The sequence below is a fragment of the Phocoena sinus genome, chromosome 18, assembly GCF_008692025.1.
Source record: "Phocoena sinus isolate mPhoSin1 chromosome 18, mPhoSin1.pri, whole genome shotgun sequence".
NCBI lineage: Eukaryota > Metazoa > Chordata > Mammalia > Artiodactyla > Phocoenidae > Phocoena > Phocoena sinus.
Window position 1 is genome coordinate 11,568,075 of NC_045780.1, and position 21,882 is coordinate 11,589,956.

At 34.2% G+C, this 21,882-nt stretch overlaps 1 protein-coding gene across 7 annotated transcripts in view; it reads left to right on the plus strand.

Moving 5' to 3' along the window:
* NBEA (neurobeachin) overlaps window positions 1–21,882 on the plus strand; it is a 620,064-nt gene that overhangs the window by 517,203 nt on the left and 80,979 nt on the right. For all 7 annotated transcript variants that reach the window (XM_032611436.1, XM_032611437.1, XM_032611439.1 and 4 more), the window contains one exon: window positions 4,361–4,473. In XM_032611436.1, coding sequence (XP_032467327.1) covers window positions 4,361–4,473 — 113 coding nt within the window. The remainder of the gene's footprint in view (window positions 1–4,360; window positions 4,474–21,882) is intronic.

A 21,882-nucleotide genomic window follows, 5' to 3' on the forward strand; every position in this document is an offset into this window, starting at 1 on the left:
TGAAACAATGGGGTTTTGTTTTCTTAATTTTTGAAGAACATTAAGTTTTGGAAGATTTTTAGTGATGCATAGAGTTTAACTAAAAATGTAGGTTCAGCCTCTAATTTCCAGAGTTGACCTCATTTCTGTTTATTGTGTTCCAAAAGATACAGCCTATGCCTATTTTATGCCTTATTAGATAATACTATGAACATGACTTAAAATCTGGCATTCTTACATTTAAAAAAAAAAAATAGCACATTGACTGCTAACATAGCTTAGTGTAAATGATCCCGTTAGGTTTGGGAGGTTTTTTAAAAGGTTTTTGAGTTGTTTTTCATATGATCGGCTAATGAATTCAGCACAGCTTCCTCAACCCCAACCTTTTTCTCCTGTTTAGCATTTTCTACTTTTTTTACTCTGTGATGTACAAGCCCTCCCTGGTTAATTATGTATATATTTAGCTACTGCATGTGTTGGGCTTATTATTGTCATCTAATTAAATGTAACTTGAACTGCTTGCTTCTAGAAAAATCATTAAAAATTCTTTCCTAATGACCTAGAGATGACAAAATGTCTGTAAAGTGCGAAGAAGCAGACAAGCACAGGAACATCGCTCTTAAAGAGTGCTAATCCAGATGCTGCAATCATCTAATTAAACAATATTTTGCTGTCATTAACATTTTCACCAAGGAATTGCAGTTATAATTTCTTTGTCAGCTGTCTCTAGATCACTTTACCTTCAAAACTAAAGTGCCATATAAAAACATTAAATTGGACGGTTTAATTAAAAGTTTTTTTTTTAAACGAAGAAACATATCTAGTGTTTCTGAAATCTCATTTACTGTGCTTCACTTTTATTGTTTGAGTAGATTAGTGTCATAGGCTTGTGATAATTAATATTCATCTTCCAAGTTAAGTCCTTAGAAGCATAGTTAGTAAAAAAAATTCTGCACCTATTACTGCTGGAAAAGGAAATAACAGCACAAGGTTATTTACTAAATTTCAATTATCCTAAAAAAAATTAATAAGTACGTAGATGTGCCAGAACTTAACAGATATTATTTTGGAAATATTTCACTTTTTTGGTTAATTCGGTACACACAGGGTTTTTTTTTTTTTTCGTTTCACAAAGGTGTTCAGTAAAATAATTAAAGTAATAATGCTAATTCATGGCTAAAATTTATAAATGCAAAATCCCAGAGTACCAACTTCATCCATGTGAGTTTTAAATACATTGTGAATTTTTAATTCAAATGAAAAATAATATATTAACTGTCCATGTTGCAAAGCTTTTATGTGGAAAGTTTTATATAAAAAGGTTTTAATGTAACTGTCAGAACATCTGTTTATGTAGTTGATTGTATTTGTTAGATTTAAAATGTGCTATAAAGCTTTAGTAATTTAAAACTTACTAAATTTTTCTAAGCATTTATTTTTAAAGAATCTTCCAAAGATTATTAAAAGTGAATTAACAAAAAATGCAGGATAGATTAATTACCATGAGCTGTGACTGTAGACAGCAATCAATTTGTGTGTGTGTGTGTGTGTGTGTGTGTGTGTGTGTGTGTATGTTAAAGATACCTTCCTTTCTTTGTATTTTTTCCAAAAATAGCATTATATCTTTTCTTTAATTAGAAAATCATTTCTAGTGAAAGGCTAGTGTCTTCAAGTATAGTCTCTATTTTTATGCTGTTTCTACTTATATGATACATTTAAGTACTGAGTTAATGTAAAATGGCTTTTTATTTATTTTAGTTTGACAGTTTTTCCTTAAGTTATGAAACTTCATCAGAAAATTTAAAAACAGTTATTATGTCTAATTTTCAGCCATTGATTTACATAAGTAATAGAAAATATGTTACATAAATAACATCAAATTATTCTCTTAAAATACACATATATTGGAAGACCTCTTTTTCATTAAAATCTATAGATTTTTAAGTAGAATGGTAACCCAGAAAATGGCAGAGCACTAAATATGCCACGGTCCTACTTACGATCCCAGAAATAGCTCTGCCCAGCCAGTCTAGACTCTCTGTATATATACATGCATAGAAAAAGCACTGAGAGTAATCAGTGTCCTAGGTTAACATAAACTCTCAGTAATAAATTTAAAATTTTAGAATTTTACACTGTGCATTTTACAGTGGTACTGCTTTAGCAGTCTATTTTCATATACAAAAGACTGTAGTTAAAAGGTTCCAAATTCTCATCACTATTTTTCATCACAGTAGACTTACAAACATAAAGCAGGTGCATTCGTCGGCCACAGATATTTCCGTCTGGTGGTTTAACACGCACATTCACAAGGCCACTCTCTCTCGTGTGTACTTCTGTGCCTTGGCATAGTCCTCTTCCTCCAACAAGACTATCCTGCAATTTTCCTTTTTTATTTGGCTTATGGTTTGTTCATCTTTTAAACTTTGGCTCTCATTTTATCGCATTTTTATCACATATGCATTCGTTCTTTCAACAAATATCTATCGGACAAACAAAATATGCCAATATACAGAGGCTTTTTTTTTTTTTTAAACTCAAACCCTACATTCTGGAGTTTATGGACTAGTGGAGAGGCAGACAAGTATTAGCTAGAACACATCTGCAACAGTGCTGTGGCAGAGAACAAAGAGGAAGCCCTAACCTTACTCTCACCTTGCTCCAGGAAATGCAGAGTGGAAGCAACATTCTGCTTTCTATCAATTGCCTACATTTATAATATACACCCACATTAGTTTACATATTTAAAACAATAAGTAATTGTGTTGTAAAATGCAGAGATTCATATAAGAAACAGATAAAATAGTCACCGAATAAAATGTTTACTGAGTGAATTAATTAATTTGGTTTCATGCTTATAATAGTAGCAGATTTAGTTCTTCCTCAGATTATGGGGTTTTTTTTGTTTTTGTTTTTTTTTATTTCACAGTCACAGTTACCAGTTGCTACAAGAGGTAGGTATCATTTAATTTCAGTTCTTGATGACGAATAAGATAATGTATGCATATCTGTACTACTGTTATGCTAACACGGTGTGCAACAAGGAGCACAAAATGAAATCATATCACTAATATCAGGGAAATTGCTATTTTGTATGGATTTGAATGGAAATTTAGAAAGTCCTGTGATCAGTTCATAATGCATTTTTACAAAAAACAGTCTTGTCCAACGGAAGTTTTCTTTGGACCCTGTTTCTTTAATACTGCTCCTCTTAATTTCACCTGATCATATGTTATTCAGTGTCAGTTTATCAGGGTAAGCCAGCCCTGTGCTCTCCCTAAGCTTTGTCACGGTCCCACGGGCTTCAGTGTCCTACCTAAAATGCTTAAGTCATTCTGTCAAAGACTAACGAAAGCCAACAAACAAAATTCAGCCTAGGGCTTCCCTGGTGGCGCAGTGGTTGAGAGTCCGCCTGCCGATGCAGCGGACACGGGTTCGTGCCCCGGTCCAGGAAGATCCCACATGCCGCGGAGCGGCTGGGCCCGTGAGCCATGGCCGCTGAGCCCGCGTGTCCATAGCCTGTGCTCCGCAACGGGAGAGGCCACAACAGGGAGAGGCCCGCGTACCGCAAAAAAAAAAAAAAATTCAGCCTAACATTCAGCAGCTCTCCACTAAAGTGAAACAACATAATATGAAAAGAAAATTCATGAACTTAAGGGAGTGAAAAAAATGTGCATAACATCTGCCTCGGTGCCTTTTCGTACTGGCTTCAGGGTACTTCTGTTAACTTGCAAATCCTCTACATTGATTCTTAATAGAAGCACAATGTAGTATGCTGTATACTGGCAATAGAATTCTGGATATATATACTAGTTATAGTAGAACACCATCACATGATCTGCAAGTGTGCAGACCAGCAGGTGACCTCCTCCATGATCACTTTCAGGGACCCCAGCTTATCAGGCTCTGCTTCCAGGGTGGCAATAGCATCTTCATCATAGTCAGCAGAAGAGAGATGGAGCATGGAGCACCCATGCAACAAGCTGCAGAGGACCAAGGCTGAAAGTAGCAGATACCACCTCTGCTCACATTCTGTAGATTAGAACTAAGTCTCACAGCCACAGCTACTAATAAGGGAGCCTGAGAAATGTGGTCTAGCCCAGGAAGAAGAGGAATTGATTATGACAAACAGCTAGCAATCACTACCACAAGTTACATTATAAAAAAGTAATTCTAGTTACTCACTTCTTAATTATTATTGAGTGAGTTCACTTGAAACACATTGTTATAAGTGCTTTTGATTGAATAAAGGCATAGTTCAGTAAACAAAAGAGTTACTTTTCTTCTGCAATGCAATAGTTGCCTCATCTATTAGAAGGACAGGAACACTTCGATAAGCAATTAGTGTATACAGATTTTCATTTATCTTTTTCTTTACTAGGACGGACATATAATGATCTGAACCAATACCCCGTGTTTCCATGGGTATTAACAAACTATGAATCAGAAGAATTGGATTTGACTCTTCCAGGAAACTTCAGGGATCTTTCAAAGGTAACTTTTAAATATATAGAAGTCAATTTTCTTCGTAAGGCTATATTCTAAAAGCATTTCTACCAGAGTATATATGTTTAATTAATGTTTGTAAGAAAGTAAACCTGAATGTCTTCTGTTTTTGTAGTCAGAATCTAAATTTCATCAATACTTAGCATAGGAATTAAGCTACAAGAAGATAAATCAGTACTAGTATGGCAAAATGAAATGGATATTTGAGAAAGAGCATATGTAAGAAGAGGTTGTTCAGATATCCTATGTTTTAAAGGTCAAGGCGAGAAACTTGAAATTAGAACAAAACTTGGCCAGTAGTTTCTGTGGTGTATTTCTTAGGTGATAAGACATGCTATCTTGACCATAATACATACACACATACTGTAGGGGAGCTTGATACTGGAAAGAAAGTAGGGCACAATAATTTATCAAGGGTCTGTTAAGATAAGAGTGAAGATTTGGCCCAAAAATGGCAAGAAAAAAAAATACACAATGGGTGATAAGGATAAGAAGCGAATTTCTGGTTAGTTCGCCTCATTTGTTGAGAAGAAACCTAAGTGGGATACTAAACTCTTTGAAATTCAGTGGAAAACTAGATACTAAGGCCCAAAAGCTTTTCTCTAGCCTCAGCTAATATCAGAGCCAAGCCCTAAAGTTTATATCAATACTTTAGCCATATTAAGCCTCAGGCTATTCACTCTGAATTTCCTTCCCTTTTCTATTCTCCTTAGTTGTCTGGTTTAGCATGCCACAGCAGCACGAAAGGCATATAGGCACACGCTTTTGGTTGGGGGAGAGTTGAGGAGCTCATGAACAAGGGCAGCAGAAGTTCTGCAAGACAGGGAAGCATGAAATGCAAGCAATTTAAAATTAATCCCACAAATGGTTTTTAACTCAGCACACCTTCTCTTGCCTTTTTTCTTGCCTTTGAAAACTAGACCCACCTAAGTTGAAGTTCTCTGTGCCACTGCTTACTAGCTGTGTGACCAGAAGCCACTCTCTTTTAGCCTCAATCTCCCCATTTGTAATACGAGAATAATACTGTCCTACCTCATACAGTTGCGAAGGTCAAATGACATGTGCATTTAAAGAATGTAACATAGTACTTGGAACATAGAAGCACTTCATGAATATGAGCTATTATTACACGGGGAATATTTCTTAGCCTGTTTTTGAAGGCTGTATACTAATTTTTGCATGTTCTTCTCTGTCATTCACTCTCTATTTCTTATATTTTATGTGACTGCCTTATCAAACTTGCTAGCTCATTGCTAATTTTAGCTATGCTATTATAGATACTCAAGGGACCTAAGGAATCAATTAGCCATCATCTTACTGAGAGTCACACAGCTGGTTAAAAAAAAAAAAAGAAATGCTAGCAAGTGAATTTCAATATGGTTGCAAATATAGTAATTGTTCCAGTGAACAGTTATTTGAACTGAACAAAAATCTTTAACCATTTACTATGTGCAAATAAGGATTCAGGCTTAGGTAGATATAAGCACTGTAATTCATAAGGCTTGCCCTCTGGAAGCAAAATTAAATAAGATTAACATTACTCTTATTTTATATAATAATATAATTATTAAAATTTTAAAAATAAGATAAAATCATTTTCTTCAAAAATTAAATAAGAATGTACTATATTTATAGAGAACTACATGAAAGGCAATAAATAGCAGTTAGGAACAAGAACTCTGGAGCTAGACTGCGTGGGTTTAGATCCTAATTCTGCCACTTACTCGCTTTGGGGCCTTAGACAACTATTTCACTTCTCTTTGCCTTAGTTTCCTCACCTGTATAATGGCGACAATAATAGTAGGGTTGTTATGAGGATTTGATGAGTTAATAAGTATAAAAAACTTAGAAGAGTACCTAGCATATCAACATTAGCTATGAATATAAATCTAATGCAGTAAATCATCTATATGCTATATACTTTGAATTGTGTTTCAAATTTTAAATAATGATCATAAATATATGCTGCTATATCTGTAATGGAATTAGAATGGTATGAATTTTTTACATGAATTGCTAAGGTTGAGGTGTAATCTTTGGGTGTAAAAAGAAACCAAACTAACTTATCAATATGAAGGTGAAAACTGTTAAACTAGTTCTTTAACAAAATCTTATCTACATGTGTTTTATTTAACATTAATTCAATAGGCACTATGTATTAGACACTACTATATATATATATATATATATATATATATATATATATACACACACACACAATAACATGTATAGTGTAGATTCTCAGGTAGCATGATACGTAGTCTTAAAACCTCATGAGCTAACTACCACTGTAGCTATTTTAGATTATTTGTAGAACAGGGAAGAAGGTCCTTTTTCTTTGAAATCAACTGGGATATCTTGGTGAAAGGAAGCCTACAGACCAAAGTTCCCTTCTTCCTCCATTTATGTGTTCATTCTTTCAGTCATTCATTCAGTCAACAAATATTTATCACAGATTTGCTGTTGTATGTCAAGCACTGTATTAGGGGGAAGAGTGTACAGGAGTTAATAAAACAAACATATCTGAGCCATCTTGGAAAAAGTCCAGTCCAGAGCTGAGATGAAAACCAGATAGTTACCAGAAATCTGGGAGGCCTACGTTATGACAGTAGGTATAGTGGGGACTGTAGCAGCTTGGAATATGCAAGCTCAAGTACACTAAGACATTTGGACTCAAATGTTCTTGAAACACTAACCCAACCAAAGAAAATATGGCCTTCATTATGATTAATATAGATTATATAAGGCATATGGTAAAATATTTGCTAGTAATTATAGATTTTTAGTTTATTCATGTAGAAAAAATGAGATAAATGAAATGAGGAAGTCACTGTTTCTAAAGTAACTAGAATATGTAAACATTCTTCAGGTTTTTAAAGCTGATCTATTTAATCTGTATGCCTTTTGGCAGAACTTTTCCCTTTCTGACCCACATGTGCTCTCCTAATTTTGTTTAGTGTTAGATAAATAGAAGAGGTAAACAGACAGCCTAAATAAATTAGGCAACGTGAATACTAACTGTGCTTTTGCAAACATAGAGTCCTTCATGTTGTGAACATTTGAACCCATGGTTCTCTAAAGATAGATAGCTTTTCTTCCAATTCTGCTATGTTCCATGCTTTAGCAATTTGTTCTTTATTTTCTGTCAGAATAACATGATAGGAAAATGGTAGCAAATTAAAGCCTCTTGATGTGTTAATAAATTACTCTTGCTTTGTTCCCATGCTTCATTGAATTTCTTAATAGGAACTTCTTACAAATGGGCTAGAAACCCAAGACTGTCCTGATAAAAATCATTAATAAACAAGTTTTTAATGTATGAAAATATATCATATTATATGCCTAATGGGAAAAATGACATTTGAAATATAATAACTGGAAGGAAAAACTGCTAATAATGCAATACTATAGAGAAGAGATGACCATTGAGAAGCACATGAAATTCTTGTAGTTACAACCAGTACTACAAATGAAATTTTAAATGGAGAGTTTGGTAATCTTCAGAAACTCAAGGAAGATTTGGAATATTTTAATGATGTTATTAACCAGAAACATTCTAAAAGATCTCCAATAACAAAAGAAGTTTTTCCTAAACAGAGATTAGGACCCAAGTAATAATTCCTTTAAGTGAGTAATTCTAGAATTTGTCTTAGTAAACAACATTTGGAGCCCCAGATAATTTTTATATTCTTTACTGCATAAAAGTTAAGAAGTTAAGAAATGTACAATCCTAAACAAATTGAAGATTACTTCTCTTTCTTTATAGCTCTGCATTAAATTAGCTTTATGAATTCTAGTTATATCAGGACTTTTGAATGAATATTTCAGACAACCCAGCTTGAGCAATTGGCTTGAACAATAAATCAATATCATTGGTTCTCACAACTAAAAAATTCAGAGGAAGGTTTAGTTTTCAGTCAGATTTATTTCCGGTGATGCAGATAATGCCACCAAGCAAAGTTCTTTCCATTGTTCTTCTCTGCCTTCCCATCTGTGGACTTCACACTCACCCTCTGCTGGATGGCCTCCAGTAGCTCCCGGCAATCCCCTTTTAGGAGCAGAATGGCTGCAACAGTTCCAGACCTCACATCATACTGTCCAAAGAAAGAGAGAGCATCTCACCAAGTAGCTCACATGGAAGACAAAAGAAACTTTCCTTTCCCAGAAATCCCGGAAAATGTCTCCTCATGCACTAGGCTAAGAGTTGACCGGAGGAAATTTGGATTCCTGTTTCCGAAAGAAACAGGGGTTAGTTGGTGAGCAAGAAACAACTCACTATTATAAAGTGTCAAATATACTGTATCTGAAAGTTTCTTCTTTATAGTTTCTATAATCTAGGTAGTAGCAAATAAATTACAGGTTTATATACACATAGCTACTATGTAAAAGGAACTTTGCAAGGTGCTAAGAGGACTTCAGAGTCCTGACCGTCAAGGAATGTTCATTGGTTATAAAGGGAAAAAACCAATAGGCAGTAGGTTGTTTATTACATACATATAATTATAATATATGACATTCAATGGAGTCAGAGATAAATTTACCATAATAAATTAATCTAATCAGGCTTAAACTTCAAAGCCCCGCAGGTTTCAGGGGCTTCTTTTTATCCCTTGCCCCTAATTTTATGTTCATAGTTTTATGCTCATTTTCTTAAAGAACCCCTCTCCTACGAATTGCTTGTCTCATAAAACCCAGATCCACCCTCAGTGCAAAGGAAGGAGCTGTCTCTTGAGGAATCCTGGATGCTTCACTGAAGCAAATGAGAGGGGTACATAAGGGTTTTAAACATCTAGCTACTCCTGGATCTATTTCTTCCCATATCTGATCTAGGTCCGTAATGTTACATGCATTTCTTACGTACTTCCCCAAAACGTTCTGACAATACTGACAAAGCAATGGCTTTCTATTTCATTTTAAGCAGCATCTAATACTTAACAAAAGCATGTTGGAAAAATTAGTAGCAATATTTTTATAGTATTATGCAGATAAGAACCAAAAATGAGAAACAAAGTAAATAAAGATAATGTCTCTGCCCCAGACATACTTTCCCCAGGACTTCGATGCCATGGACAGGATGGCGATATGAGCTGGAGATGGCTTTCTTGCTCTTCACAAAGTCCCTGCTACAGTCAGGGCTACAGCAAGCATTCAGCTCTCAGTTACAGAAGAAGGTGAATCCTGGAGGTTTCTGTTCTCTGTATTGGATGCTGGGAAAGGTTAATCCTAGAATTATCAAACCTTTTCAGTTTTTCGTTATGTGTATCTATTAAAATTGAGAGGAAAAAAAGGAGAGGTAATAAACAGAACATGAAAAGAATGTCACCTCTGTTCAAATGTAGCTCTCTCACCTGCTGTACAGACTTAGGCATGTTTCCTAAGCTCTCTGAACTTCTGTTTCCTCTTCTTTAAATTGAACACAATAGTATTTACAAAATAGAGTTGTTGTGCCTAATGGAGGTAAGGCACCTAGTATAATGTCCAACACACAGCGGCATTCAGTGACTGGGGGCTACAAAACAAAGTTCCGTAATTGTCAGTTGACAGTTCACCTTTGGTGTGATTGAAAAAAATCTAGTGAAAAATATCAATTTAATTTTGTTTTAATAAAATTAAAAGCAACAACTTTTAATAAAATATAAAATATTTTTCATGCAATAAATAATTGCTTTTTCATCTCTTTAAATTTCCAAGTTACCAAAACCTTAAACATCAAATTACTGAAGTTAAATTAAACATTTATGGAAACTGGAGATGAAATATTTATTTAGATGAAATTTATTTAGATGAAATATTTTATTATATTTATAACATTCTTACTCCTTCCTTCGCCCATTTAACTGAACAGTTGAAGAGAACAGGAGCAATGAAATTTCCTGATCAGTAAAATTTATTAGACCCCTCATTTGATTAGACATCACAAGTTCAAGTTTTATTCATTACATGAACAGGTTAGAGGTCATATGTATTGTTTGACATGCTGGACAGCTAATGAAACAATCTGTCATTGACTTATCTTTTCAGTACTCAACCACCAGTGGGTGTAGAGATTTTTCCCCCAATTTATGCAGGTTTTCCTCATGGAGATGTGATTTTGTGGTGAAATCTATCTTAAAACATGATATATGCTACTGCTTCAGTTATTTACATACGCTCATATGAACTTTACTCTGAAATTACAGTGGTTACGTGACTTTGACGTGGAGCACAGCCCCTTGCTCATTAAAGTGTAAATGGAATTTTCCCATTTCCCAGTCATGCCCTCCGATAAGTGAAATAGTTTCATCACAAAGCCAAGTCTTACTAATATTGACATGAGCGTAGGACATCACACACACACACCCATTCACTGAGTGGAAAAAATATGTTTTGTTAACACAGGAGTTGTTTGACTGACAGATGATGATAAGCATAACCATTTTCCCAAATTATTATGCCACTTACAAAAAGGAAGTGATAATGCCTTGAGGCTTGGAAATGTGATAATGCAAATGGATGCACTGAAGTGTGAATACTCTCAACTGTCCACCCTTGATACTGCCAAACGCCTACACACCACGTAGAAAAGGGTTTACCTCAACTCGGCAATGCGATGCAAGTTTCTACAGTCATTTTACCTTTCTTTCTCATCATAAATTAACAATATCTAAAATGAAATTAGTTTTATTTGCTTTAGTATATAATTTACCTAATGCTTTAGTTTTAACAACAAAACGTGAAGAACGGGCAAAACTACTAAGTGTATTGGTAGCTGACTCTGATGGTATAAAACTTATTAGAAGACAAAAATGTGAATGTGTAAATTCAATTATATACCATCTGCCAAAAATCCTACTGCCAAATATGAATTTTTTTCTAACTATACATTGAAGGTCGCCTTAACATAGAACCCAACTTGAAAATCGTTTTGTTAGGCTGGCTTCTATTGCAATGCTGAAGGATAAGTGCTATTTTAAGACAAGGTATGAATTGGCAAAGTCTGGATACTGTTTTAAACTCATGGAATAATCCAAGCTGAGGGCATAATTTGCGAGGGGGTATATGCAAAAGGGCACCAATTTCAAAATTGGATTTATTTAAATTAATAATTTTATTCACTCACTTATTCTTTCATTACACAAGCATTTTTTGCACAGCTACTCTGTGCCAGTCACTGGAGACAAAAAGACAGTAAGAACTGGCCCATTCCCTGAGTTTACAGTCATTTTTAGTTTACTATAGAAAGGAAAAGGGAGCCTGCCCTGTATGCTTTTGTTTTACCCGCCACATGTCACATCTAAAATATAGCATCATTGTGGCAAAATTAGACCAAAGTCAGTTTCCTTTAACCTTGCTTCCCAGCTGAAGCGGAATATTCAGCAGTGATGATCTTGAAACTAATTTATAGGCTTATCATTATCCTACTACTTAACACTTAGAAAGCTTTTAGAACTGACAAATGAAGACTTAAGATACTTTATTTTATTTATACCTCCATTGTTTTTTTGTAAATATACTTTATTTTATTTATACCTCCATTGTTTCTATGTAAAAATGGTTACTTTTCACTAAGATATTTAAAACTAATTTTCTTAGGAATTTTTCTGGGATAATGATAACAATAATAGCCAACATTTGACATGTATTATTACATGCGAGGCATCGTGTTAAGCATTGTACATAGATTTTCTCATTTTATCCCCACAACCCTATGATGAATTGCACTAGTTACATAGGTTCTATTTCCTTTCATTTCTTACCTATTATTTCTCTACAATCATTAGGTAGAATATACTTTTTTTTAAAAAAAAGCCTAGTGATTAAGTTATCTCCTAGGTGCCCTCCACCTTTCCTAAACGTCGTACACTAAGGATAGTCATGTCGGATATGAGCAGAGGCAACAGGAATGCATGGAGTGAGCCACTCTACCTCCAGAGATTTTGGTTCTATGTGGAACTGACATACCTACTAACGTGCTCATAAATTTTGCTAATCAAAATGCAACTTTGGCTCAAAATTTATCTTTCTTCATAGTATAATTAATTGTGTTTATTCATCCTATGAAAAAGTATTAAAAGAAATACACTCAATTATAGCCAACAAAATATAATTCCTACACTTCCTTTTACTAATGCTTCTTTACTTCAGGCTCCATTTCTTAAGAATGTATGTGGAAACTGTGTTGTGACTAGCTGAAGTTCACCTGATGATGGAAGGCCACGTTAAGCAAATTAATAGTGTGCATAAAGTTGCAAAGGGGAGATTTAATCTATTTAAGAGAACAAAATGTTCACACATTTTACAAACATAAATTTCCAAATTAAAAGGATTCTTATCAATAAGAACAACCTAAAACATAAGCACCATATGTTTTAAAATTTGAATGATTTTTCTTTGTTTTTACATTCAATTTTTATGTTATTTTGACTTTTTATTATAAAATTTTTCAAAAGTACCAACAATAATTAATACCCATTTACCCAGTGCCTAGATGTTACAATTACCAACATTTTAGCTTTTTTTTTGTTGTTTTACTGAAGTGCTTTAAGGTGAATTAAAGATACCATACTTTATCCCTAAATCCTTTAGTATGAAAAATACATTTTCCTACATTACCAGAATACCATCATCACACCTAACAAAACTTATGGTAATTCCCTAATATTGTGTAACACTGTGCCCATAATCAGGTTTTCCCAGTTGCCTACCATATGTCTTTAAAAAATTAGTTTGTTCAAACCAGGATTCAGTCAAGGACCACACAGTACATTTTTTTTGAAATAAGCAATTTATTTTTTCTTGTCCTTTTTTAAATTGAAGTATAGTTGATATACAATATTATATTAGTTGCAGATGTACAAATCGTGTTTCAAAATTTTTACAGATTAATTCCATTTAAAGTTACTATAAAATACTGCTATATTCTCTGTGCTGTACAATATATCCTGTAGTTTATTTTATACCTCTTAATCCCCTACTTCTATTTTGTTCCTCCCCACTTCCCTCTCCTTACTGGTAACCACTAATTTGTTCTTTATATCTATAAGTCTGCTTCTGTTGTGTTTTATTCATTTGTTTTATTTTTTAGATTCCACAAATAAGTGATATTATACAGTATTTGTCTTTTTCTGTCTGGCTTATTTCACTAAGCATAATACCCTCCAGGTTCATCCATGTTGTTGCAAATGATGAAATTTTCATTCTTTTTATGGCTGAGTAGTACTTTATTGCGTGTGTGTTTGTGTGTGTGTGTATGTATATATATATATATGTATATATGTGTGTATATATGTGATATATATATATGTGTATGTATATGTGTGTATATATATATGCAATATATATGTGTGAGTATATATGTATATATATATATATATATATCTCACATCCTGTTTATCCATTCATCTCTTGATGGACCACTTAGGTTGCTTTCATATCTTGGCTATTATAAATAGTGCTCCTATGAACATTGAGGTACATGTGTCTTTTTGAATTAGTGTTTTTGTTTTCTTCAAATTCTACCCAGAAGTAGAATTGCTAAATCGTATGTTAGTTCTGTTTTTAGTTTTTTGAGGAACCTCCATACTGTTCTCCATAGTGGCTGTATCAATTTACATTCCCACCAACAGTGCACGAGGGTTCCCTTTTCTCCACATCCTCACCAACAATTATTATGTGTGTGGTGTTTTTGATGATGGCTATTCTGATAGCTGTGAGGTAATAACTCACTGTGTTTTTTTCTTTTTCAAAATTAATTGATTATTTATTTATATATTTTTGGCTACTTTGGGTCTTTGTTGCTGCCTGCAGGCTTTCTGTAGCTGCGGTAAGCGGGGGCTTAGTTGCAGTGTGCGGGCTTCTCATTGCAGTGGCTTCTCTTGCTGCAGAGCACGGACTCTACGTGCGCGGGTTTCAGTAGTTGTGGCACGTGGGCTTCAGTAGTTGTGGGATGTGGGCTTCAGTAGTTGCAGCTCACAGGCTCTGGAGCGCAGGCTCAGTAGTTGTGGTGCATGGGCTTATGTGCTCCGCAGCGTGTGGGATCTTCCCAGACCAGGGCTTGAACCCGTGTCCCCCTACATCGGCAGGCAGATTCTTAACCACTGCACCACTGGGGGAGTCCCTCATTTTGGTTTTGATTCATATTTCTCTGATGATTAATGACGTTGAGCGTCTTGTCATGTGCCTGTTGGCCATCTGTATGTGTTTTTCGGAAAAAAATCTCTATTCAGGTCTTTTGCCTGTTTTTTAATTGGGTTGTTTGTTTTAATATTGAATTGTATGAGCTTTTTGTATACATTGGGTATTAACCCCTCGGTCATATCAGTTGCAGATATTTTCTCCCATCCCGTAGGTTATCTTTTCATTTTGTCGGTGGTTTCCTTTGCTGTATAAGTCCCATGACCACATAGTATGTTTGATTCTTATGTCTCTTAAACGTCTTTTAGGTTAGAATAGTTTCTAACCACTACCCTTGTTTTTTTTCATGATAGTGACTTATTAAAGAAACCATGCCAGCTCTCCTGTAGAATATCTCATCTTCTACATTTGTCTTTTTTACCTCATGTTGTCATTTAACTTATTTTAAATGTTTGATATATGGCAATTCAAATATCAGTGAAGATTGATAACAGGAATTTATATTTGGAAGTATATGATATTTATTGTTTGCTAGCTAAAATATAAAGTTACCATAACTTATTAAAATTTATGAAAGTTAAAATGTTCACATTTGAACGATATTCCTGGGTCATATAATTTAAAAAGCCATCTAAAATTCTATACACGGGATAAACCAAATAGTAAAAACAGGTGATGGAAAACTAAAGATTTCCACTATTCTCACTCCCCAGAGGCAACTATTATTATAGTTTCATGTATATTCTGCAAAAATTTTTCTCTGACTATTTAAGCAAAAATATATTACATATACACTCTATAGGATTTTTAGAGAAACATTGATAATGCTAAATGATGCTGGTTTTGCAACTGGCTTTTTTCAATCCTAGTACTAGTCATGATAATTTAATATTATCTCTAATCCATTCTCCACAGAACCATTGGAGGTACCTTTGTAAAGCCTGACTCAAACCTTGTTTCTCTCCTGCTTAAAACCGCTCAGTGACTTTCCACTGCACTTACCATAAAATACGTTTCATCGCTCTGGTCTACAAAGCCGTATGATATGCCTCTACCCACTTTCTCACCTCATCTCATAAACTCTTCCTCTCGTCTGTTACACTTCAGTCACACTGCTTTTCTTTCTGTTCCTTGAACACACCATCATGCCCCCCTTTGAGCCTTTGCACTAGCTCGTCCTCCATCTTGAATTCTCTCACCCCAAAATTTCTTATGACTGGCTTCTTCCGGTCATTCATGTCCCTGCTCAGGGGTTCTTGAGAGATGCCTTCCCTTTCCACACAGTCGCTGCTATCCTATTACTCTGTTGTAATTGTCAACAGAGCACTTATCGCTGATAGTTTCCAAATTGCTTATTTATATTTTGTCTGTCTCTGTCTCTACAGACAGACAGAAACATACACACACCCATACACACACATTCTCAAAATGCACAAATACACACCTACATTTAAACGCAAACTTCATGAGAACAGTGACCTTGTTTATCTTATTTTAGGGTATAATTATAGGCATAATTTCTGACACAATTAATGTGTCTTGGAATTTTTTCTAATCAGCCTTTTTGATTAGCTGCATAATATACAGCAGTGTGGGTGTGTCATCGTGTAACTACTCCTTTATTGGAAATTTAGACTACTTCCAGTTTTAGTTTGCTTGGTTTTTTGCCATTTCAAGCAGTTCTGTGAAAACTATCCTGCATCTTATTCTCTCCATATTATAAATTCCTCAGAGTGGAATTACTAGATCCAAACAAAGCATGTGCATATTTTTAAAAGTATTACCAGTTTTCCCCACAAGAAATTTATACCAATTATATTCCTACCAACCGTATTATGAGATAGCGTGTTTGTTATACCCTGGCCAACGAGTATTACGAAACAATAATTTTTGACAGCCTAATGAATAAAAATAATTTTTGTTTGACATTTTAAGAATTGCCAGTGTACTTCTGATCTTTGGTTCCAAATAATAGAAAATCAACTTAAACTGACTTTAAAATATAAAGTTGTTTTGGCTTATATCACTGAGAAATACAGAGATGGGTCAGTTCAGGTAAACTGGATCTAAGGGCTCCCCGGTGTTGTGGGATGCAACATATCTGCTACTTTTCTGCATTGGCATCATTCTCAGTCTGGCTTCTCTGTGTTATAGCAGTGATGCCTTTGTAACAGAAACAGAAAATCCTTCTTTCCCAGGTAGTTTCAGCAAAGTTTCATTGGAATAACTTGAACCATGTGCTCATTTCTGTACCAATCTTACTGGCCATATAGATAGAATATGCCGATTGACAGGTCTGGATCACATGACTACCCAAAAGGTCTGGTAATAGAGTCAGCCCATCTGAACCAGGTAGACCAAGAATAGGGAAGGAGTGGTTCACAGAGGAAGAAGGAATAATGGATGCTGAAGAGAAAAAGAAGAGATACCATTACATTGTATGAGCTGGTGATATTTTTCCTACATACATTTCATTCATTTTTCTGTGAATTGCCTGTTCATCTCATTTGCTCATTTAATTGGATCATTCCTTGGTTTTTACTGATTTTTAAGAGTTTGTTTTTTGTAAAGGAAACTAGCTTTTTATCATATGTGCTATAAATATTTCACTATTATGTTGTCTTTTGATTATGCCTAAAAATTTTGTCTAAAATTTCTATATGGAAATCTAAACTATTGTACAATCAGATCAATTTGTCTTCATTCATTCAGGATATACGATGCATCTAAAAAGAGCCAGGGTACTGTATTAGGTACTGAGGGTGCAGGGATGAATAAAACATAGGGCATTCCCTTGAAGAGCGTATCTTCTGGGTAAAAGAAGTTATAAACTTGCCTAACTGTTACCAGGTGGTAACATGTAGGGCTTCACAGATGAAATTTGAGCTGCTTCCAGAAGAATGATTTGGAACTCCCCCGGTCAGATAAGAGAGAGGCAGGGAATTCACTTGAGCACAGAAGGGTGTATAGGTATGATTTCTATTTTGTCATAGCCTAGAATTTTAAGAATGATATTATGTAGCTCATGACTGACAAAACAAGAAAGGCAAGAAGTCTTGAAGCTTCTTCTAAGGATTTCCAAGCCCTCAGTTATTATAATGAAAGATAAGAAGATAACCTAGATATGTTAGAAGCTCAGATGTGTTGAGTGTTGAGCTAATAATTAAAGCAATACTCAGAAGCCAAACAAATCCGTCAGCTGTACCCAGCTTCAAGCTGTCTAGCACAACGCTTCAGCTGGTTTTGTAAACTGTACAGCAATCAGCCACCAATGTGATCTTGATTGGACTTTCCTTCATTATCTTCATCTATAATGTAAGGGAGTTGGATTACTAGGCCTGTAAGGTTCGTTCCATTTCTGAGGATCCATGATGGATGAGGAATCTCATAGGCAGCTATAGAAGAAAAAAAAAATGACATCAGGATCAGAATTTCATATTTAGCAATGAAAAGGCAATGCAGTGTTGTGGAAAGAGTAGAGACCCAGGCACCCGTCTCCTTGTCATGAAATCAGGTTCATGATGGAATGCTGTGTCCACCCCAGAGACTTTTGAAAATCAGTCCAGAAAATGGATGTGAAGGCATTATCTTATACCTAGTAGTATTAGCAGTTGTAGCAACAATAGTGACCTCTTGAACATTTTTTAATGTATAAATAGAATCCTAATGCCATGAATATCATAAGCATTTTCAAGTTTTTTTGGTATACTAGAATTCAGTTTTATTAATATTGATTTATTTGGACCTCTGATTTTCCCTTGAAAACCCTTTTTATTCTTATAATTTCTAATCTATTTTAATGGCATTGACCATACTTCAGGTGAATCCATATTTATGTTTTATTTATTTACTGAAATCAACTCTATGCTCAGATTTTAAATTCTCTAGAGTCCTTTTAGTGTCTCATATAGTACCATTTACCCAATAAGTATTTTTTATTTAAATAATTTTTGTTGTTCACTTTTACCTATTTTATTTAATATATATATCTGTTCCATATGAAAGCACTGATAAAGCTTGTAAGGTTTCATGAAATAGAAAAACATTGATGGATAAAGGCTAAGAGAACAGAAAGGGAAAGAAAATAGGAAAATGAAACCAAAGAAAAAGTTGGCACTCAAAAATATATACTATAATGATTCTAACCAGAAGTTTTCAAAGTACCATTTAATGGACACTAGTTCTATAGCATGTTAACAAGAAAACAAAAGGAAGAATGAGGTTCTAACAAAAATAGATAGATAGATAGATACATAGATAGACAAACACTGGAGTGAACAAAATTAAGCAATGCTGTTTACAATAATATTTCTCAGAGCCTTTAATAATGTAAATCTCCATAAGGATCTGTCAGGATTTTTGTTCCATATAATAAAATAAGTTTATCAGGAAAACAAAGCTTTTTGTGGTACTTAAAGCTGAGACAAATGTCTCTCTTTGGTATTCAAAACAGGTAAATTGAATGACAGGGTAGAGAAAACCCTCAACATCGTTTCTTCAGTAAATTCAATAGTATTTCATATAGACATGGTAATGTTACACGTGTAATTTTCCATCAATTGTATATTGAAAATAGTACTTTTTACAAGCTATATAAGCTTTATAGCAGTTTTAGAAATTGAATTATAATAATGTGTTATAGAGGTAGAATTACTTTTTAATTTTGCGTTGTTCTCTGCATCATTTTCTGCTTATCTGTTAGATTGTCAACTTGTAACACACAAACTCACAAGGACAAAAGAACAACAAATCTAATAGCAAACTCTAAACTTTCAGTTATAAATTTCGTATGGGAATCCCTAAAAAGCATAGAGGTGGCTATGTCTAAATGCCTACTGTTTAAGAGAAAATGAAACCAATTATTGCTGTGGTGGTTATAATAAAAATTGAAAAAGATTGCAAAATAAATGTATAAATTTCATTAAGTGCAATTTTAGTTTTTTTACCAGAATTCTACCTTATTTATTTACTAAATCCAAGTGGTATTGACATTGCATTATTTGCTCAATCTTTAAAAGGATAACAAACTTACAACCTTATCAATTTATACATAGGTTAAGTAGGTAGGTATAGATAGGTGAATAATTGATTGATAGGTAGGTAGATAGTTTGGTAGGTAGGATGGATGGATGGATAGATAGATAGATAGATAGATAGATAATTATATTTATTTGGATCCCATAAGAAAATATGTCATCTGTGATGAAACTCTCTTTTCCCAAAAATATATTTTGAAGTATTTTTCCTTTGAATGATTTATTGCCTCTTGATTGAAGCAAAATAATAGAAAAATAATAAGTACAAACCGAACTATTTACATTTGTTTTATAAAATTTATGTCTAAATGCGTCAGATGAAAATTCAAAATTAGACATGTATTTTAGGAAGTTACTCATGGAGGCTTCTATAGGCTTTAACTCAGGACAGCTGTTTCCTACAAAGTATTATTCTGTAAAACACTCCAATAAAATGACTTTGATGAAACTTGAGTAAAATAAAAAGTGTAAATATTTATTTTATCCCTTTTCCAGTAGTTGAGGAGAAGCCTGGAAAAGATTAGGGGAAGGGCCATGAGGCCCTTTGTGGGGTTTTGTTTTTGTGGGGTGTTGCAGAACAAACAGTATCAGGTAAGGTCAATCCTGAGGAACTGTGCAGACATTTTATGTATGTGAAAGATCTATGAGCATATTCAAGACAGAATAAAGTACTCAGCATTTTAAGTGCTTTGAAAAGATATATACTTATAATACTGAATTAGAAAAACACATATTTTCACATCTAGAAAAGTATAAAATATATAGGCCATTTTAAATGAAAAACTTACTGTATCAGTTCAGTAACAGAACTCACATTCATTTCATTGTAGTAATTATCCTTTCATCAAAAAAATAATTATGTTTGTTTGAAATATTATTGATATTTTATGTGACATTTAATGAAATTACATTGCCTTTTTATATCCAAGTAAAACACATTTGAGAGATAGCCAGTGATATTTAACACAGAATAAAGTTTAAGCCTTGAAATATTTAAAAAATATGTTTAAACCAGAGTTTTAAAAAATTAAATAATTAAATTATTTAGTCTGTTAAGTTATAATTAAGTTTAAGGAAAAAGAACATAATTTATAAATAATTTTAATATTCAGGATAAGGATCCTTGCAAATAAGAGTTTATTATGGAAATTCTAAGAGACTTTTAACTGCTGACATCATTGTATTGTTTGAATTAGTCCCATGGGACCAAAAGAAAAAGCTTACAAGCAATTTATAGATGAATTTTTCTCTCTTGTGTAACATTATTTGTCTCCCATTGAAACACTAATTTTCTTTTTTTTTAATTAATAGACCTTTATTGGAGTATAATTGCTTCACAATACTGTGTTAGTTTCTGTTGTACAGCAAAGTGAATCAGCCACATGCATACACATGTCCCCATATCCCCTCCCTCTTGAGCCTCCCTCCCATCCTCCCTATCCCACCCCTCTACGTCATTGCAAAGCACCGATCTGATCTCCCTGTGCTATGCTGCTGCTTCCCACTAGTTATCTATTTTACATTCAGTAGTGTATATAAGTCGATGCTACTCTCACTTCGCCCCAGATTCCCCCTCCCACCCTGTGTCCTCAAATCCATTATCTGTGTCTACATCTTTATTCCTGGCCTGCCACTAGGTTCATCACTACCATTTTTTTTTTAGATTCCATATATATACATTAGCATACGGTATTTGTTTTTCTCTTTCTGACTTACTTCACCTGTATGACAGACTCTAGGTCCATCCACCTCACTACAAATAACTCAATTTCGTTTCTTTTTATGGCTGAATAATATTCCATTGTGTATATGAGCCACATCTTCTTTATCCGTTCATCTGTTGATGGACATTTAGGTTGCTTCCATGTCCTGGCTATTGTAAATAGTGCTGCAGTGAACTGGGCAGAATAGTGCTGCAGTGAACTGGGCATTGTGGTACATGTCTCTTTTTGAATTATGGTTTTCTCAGAGTATTGTGGTCAGAAGAGATGCTTGATACAATTTCAGTTTTCTTAAATTTTCCGAGGCTTGATTTGTGACCCAAGATGTGATCTATCCTGAAGAGTGTTCTGTGCGCACTTGAGAAGAAAGTGTTTTCTTCCACTTTTGGGTGCAATGTTCTATAAATATCAATTAAATTTATCTGGTCTATTGTGTCATTTAAAGCTTGTGTTGCCTTATTTATTTTCTGTTTGGATGATCTGTCCATTGGTGTAAGTGGGGTGTTAAAGTCCCCTACTATTATTGT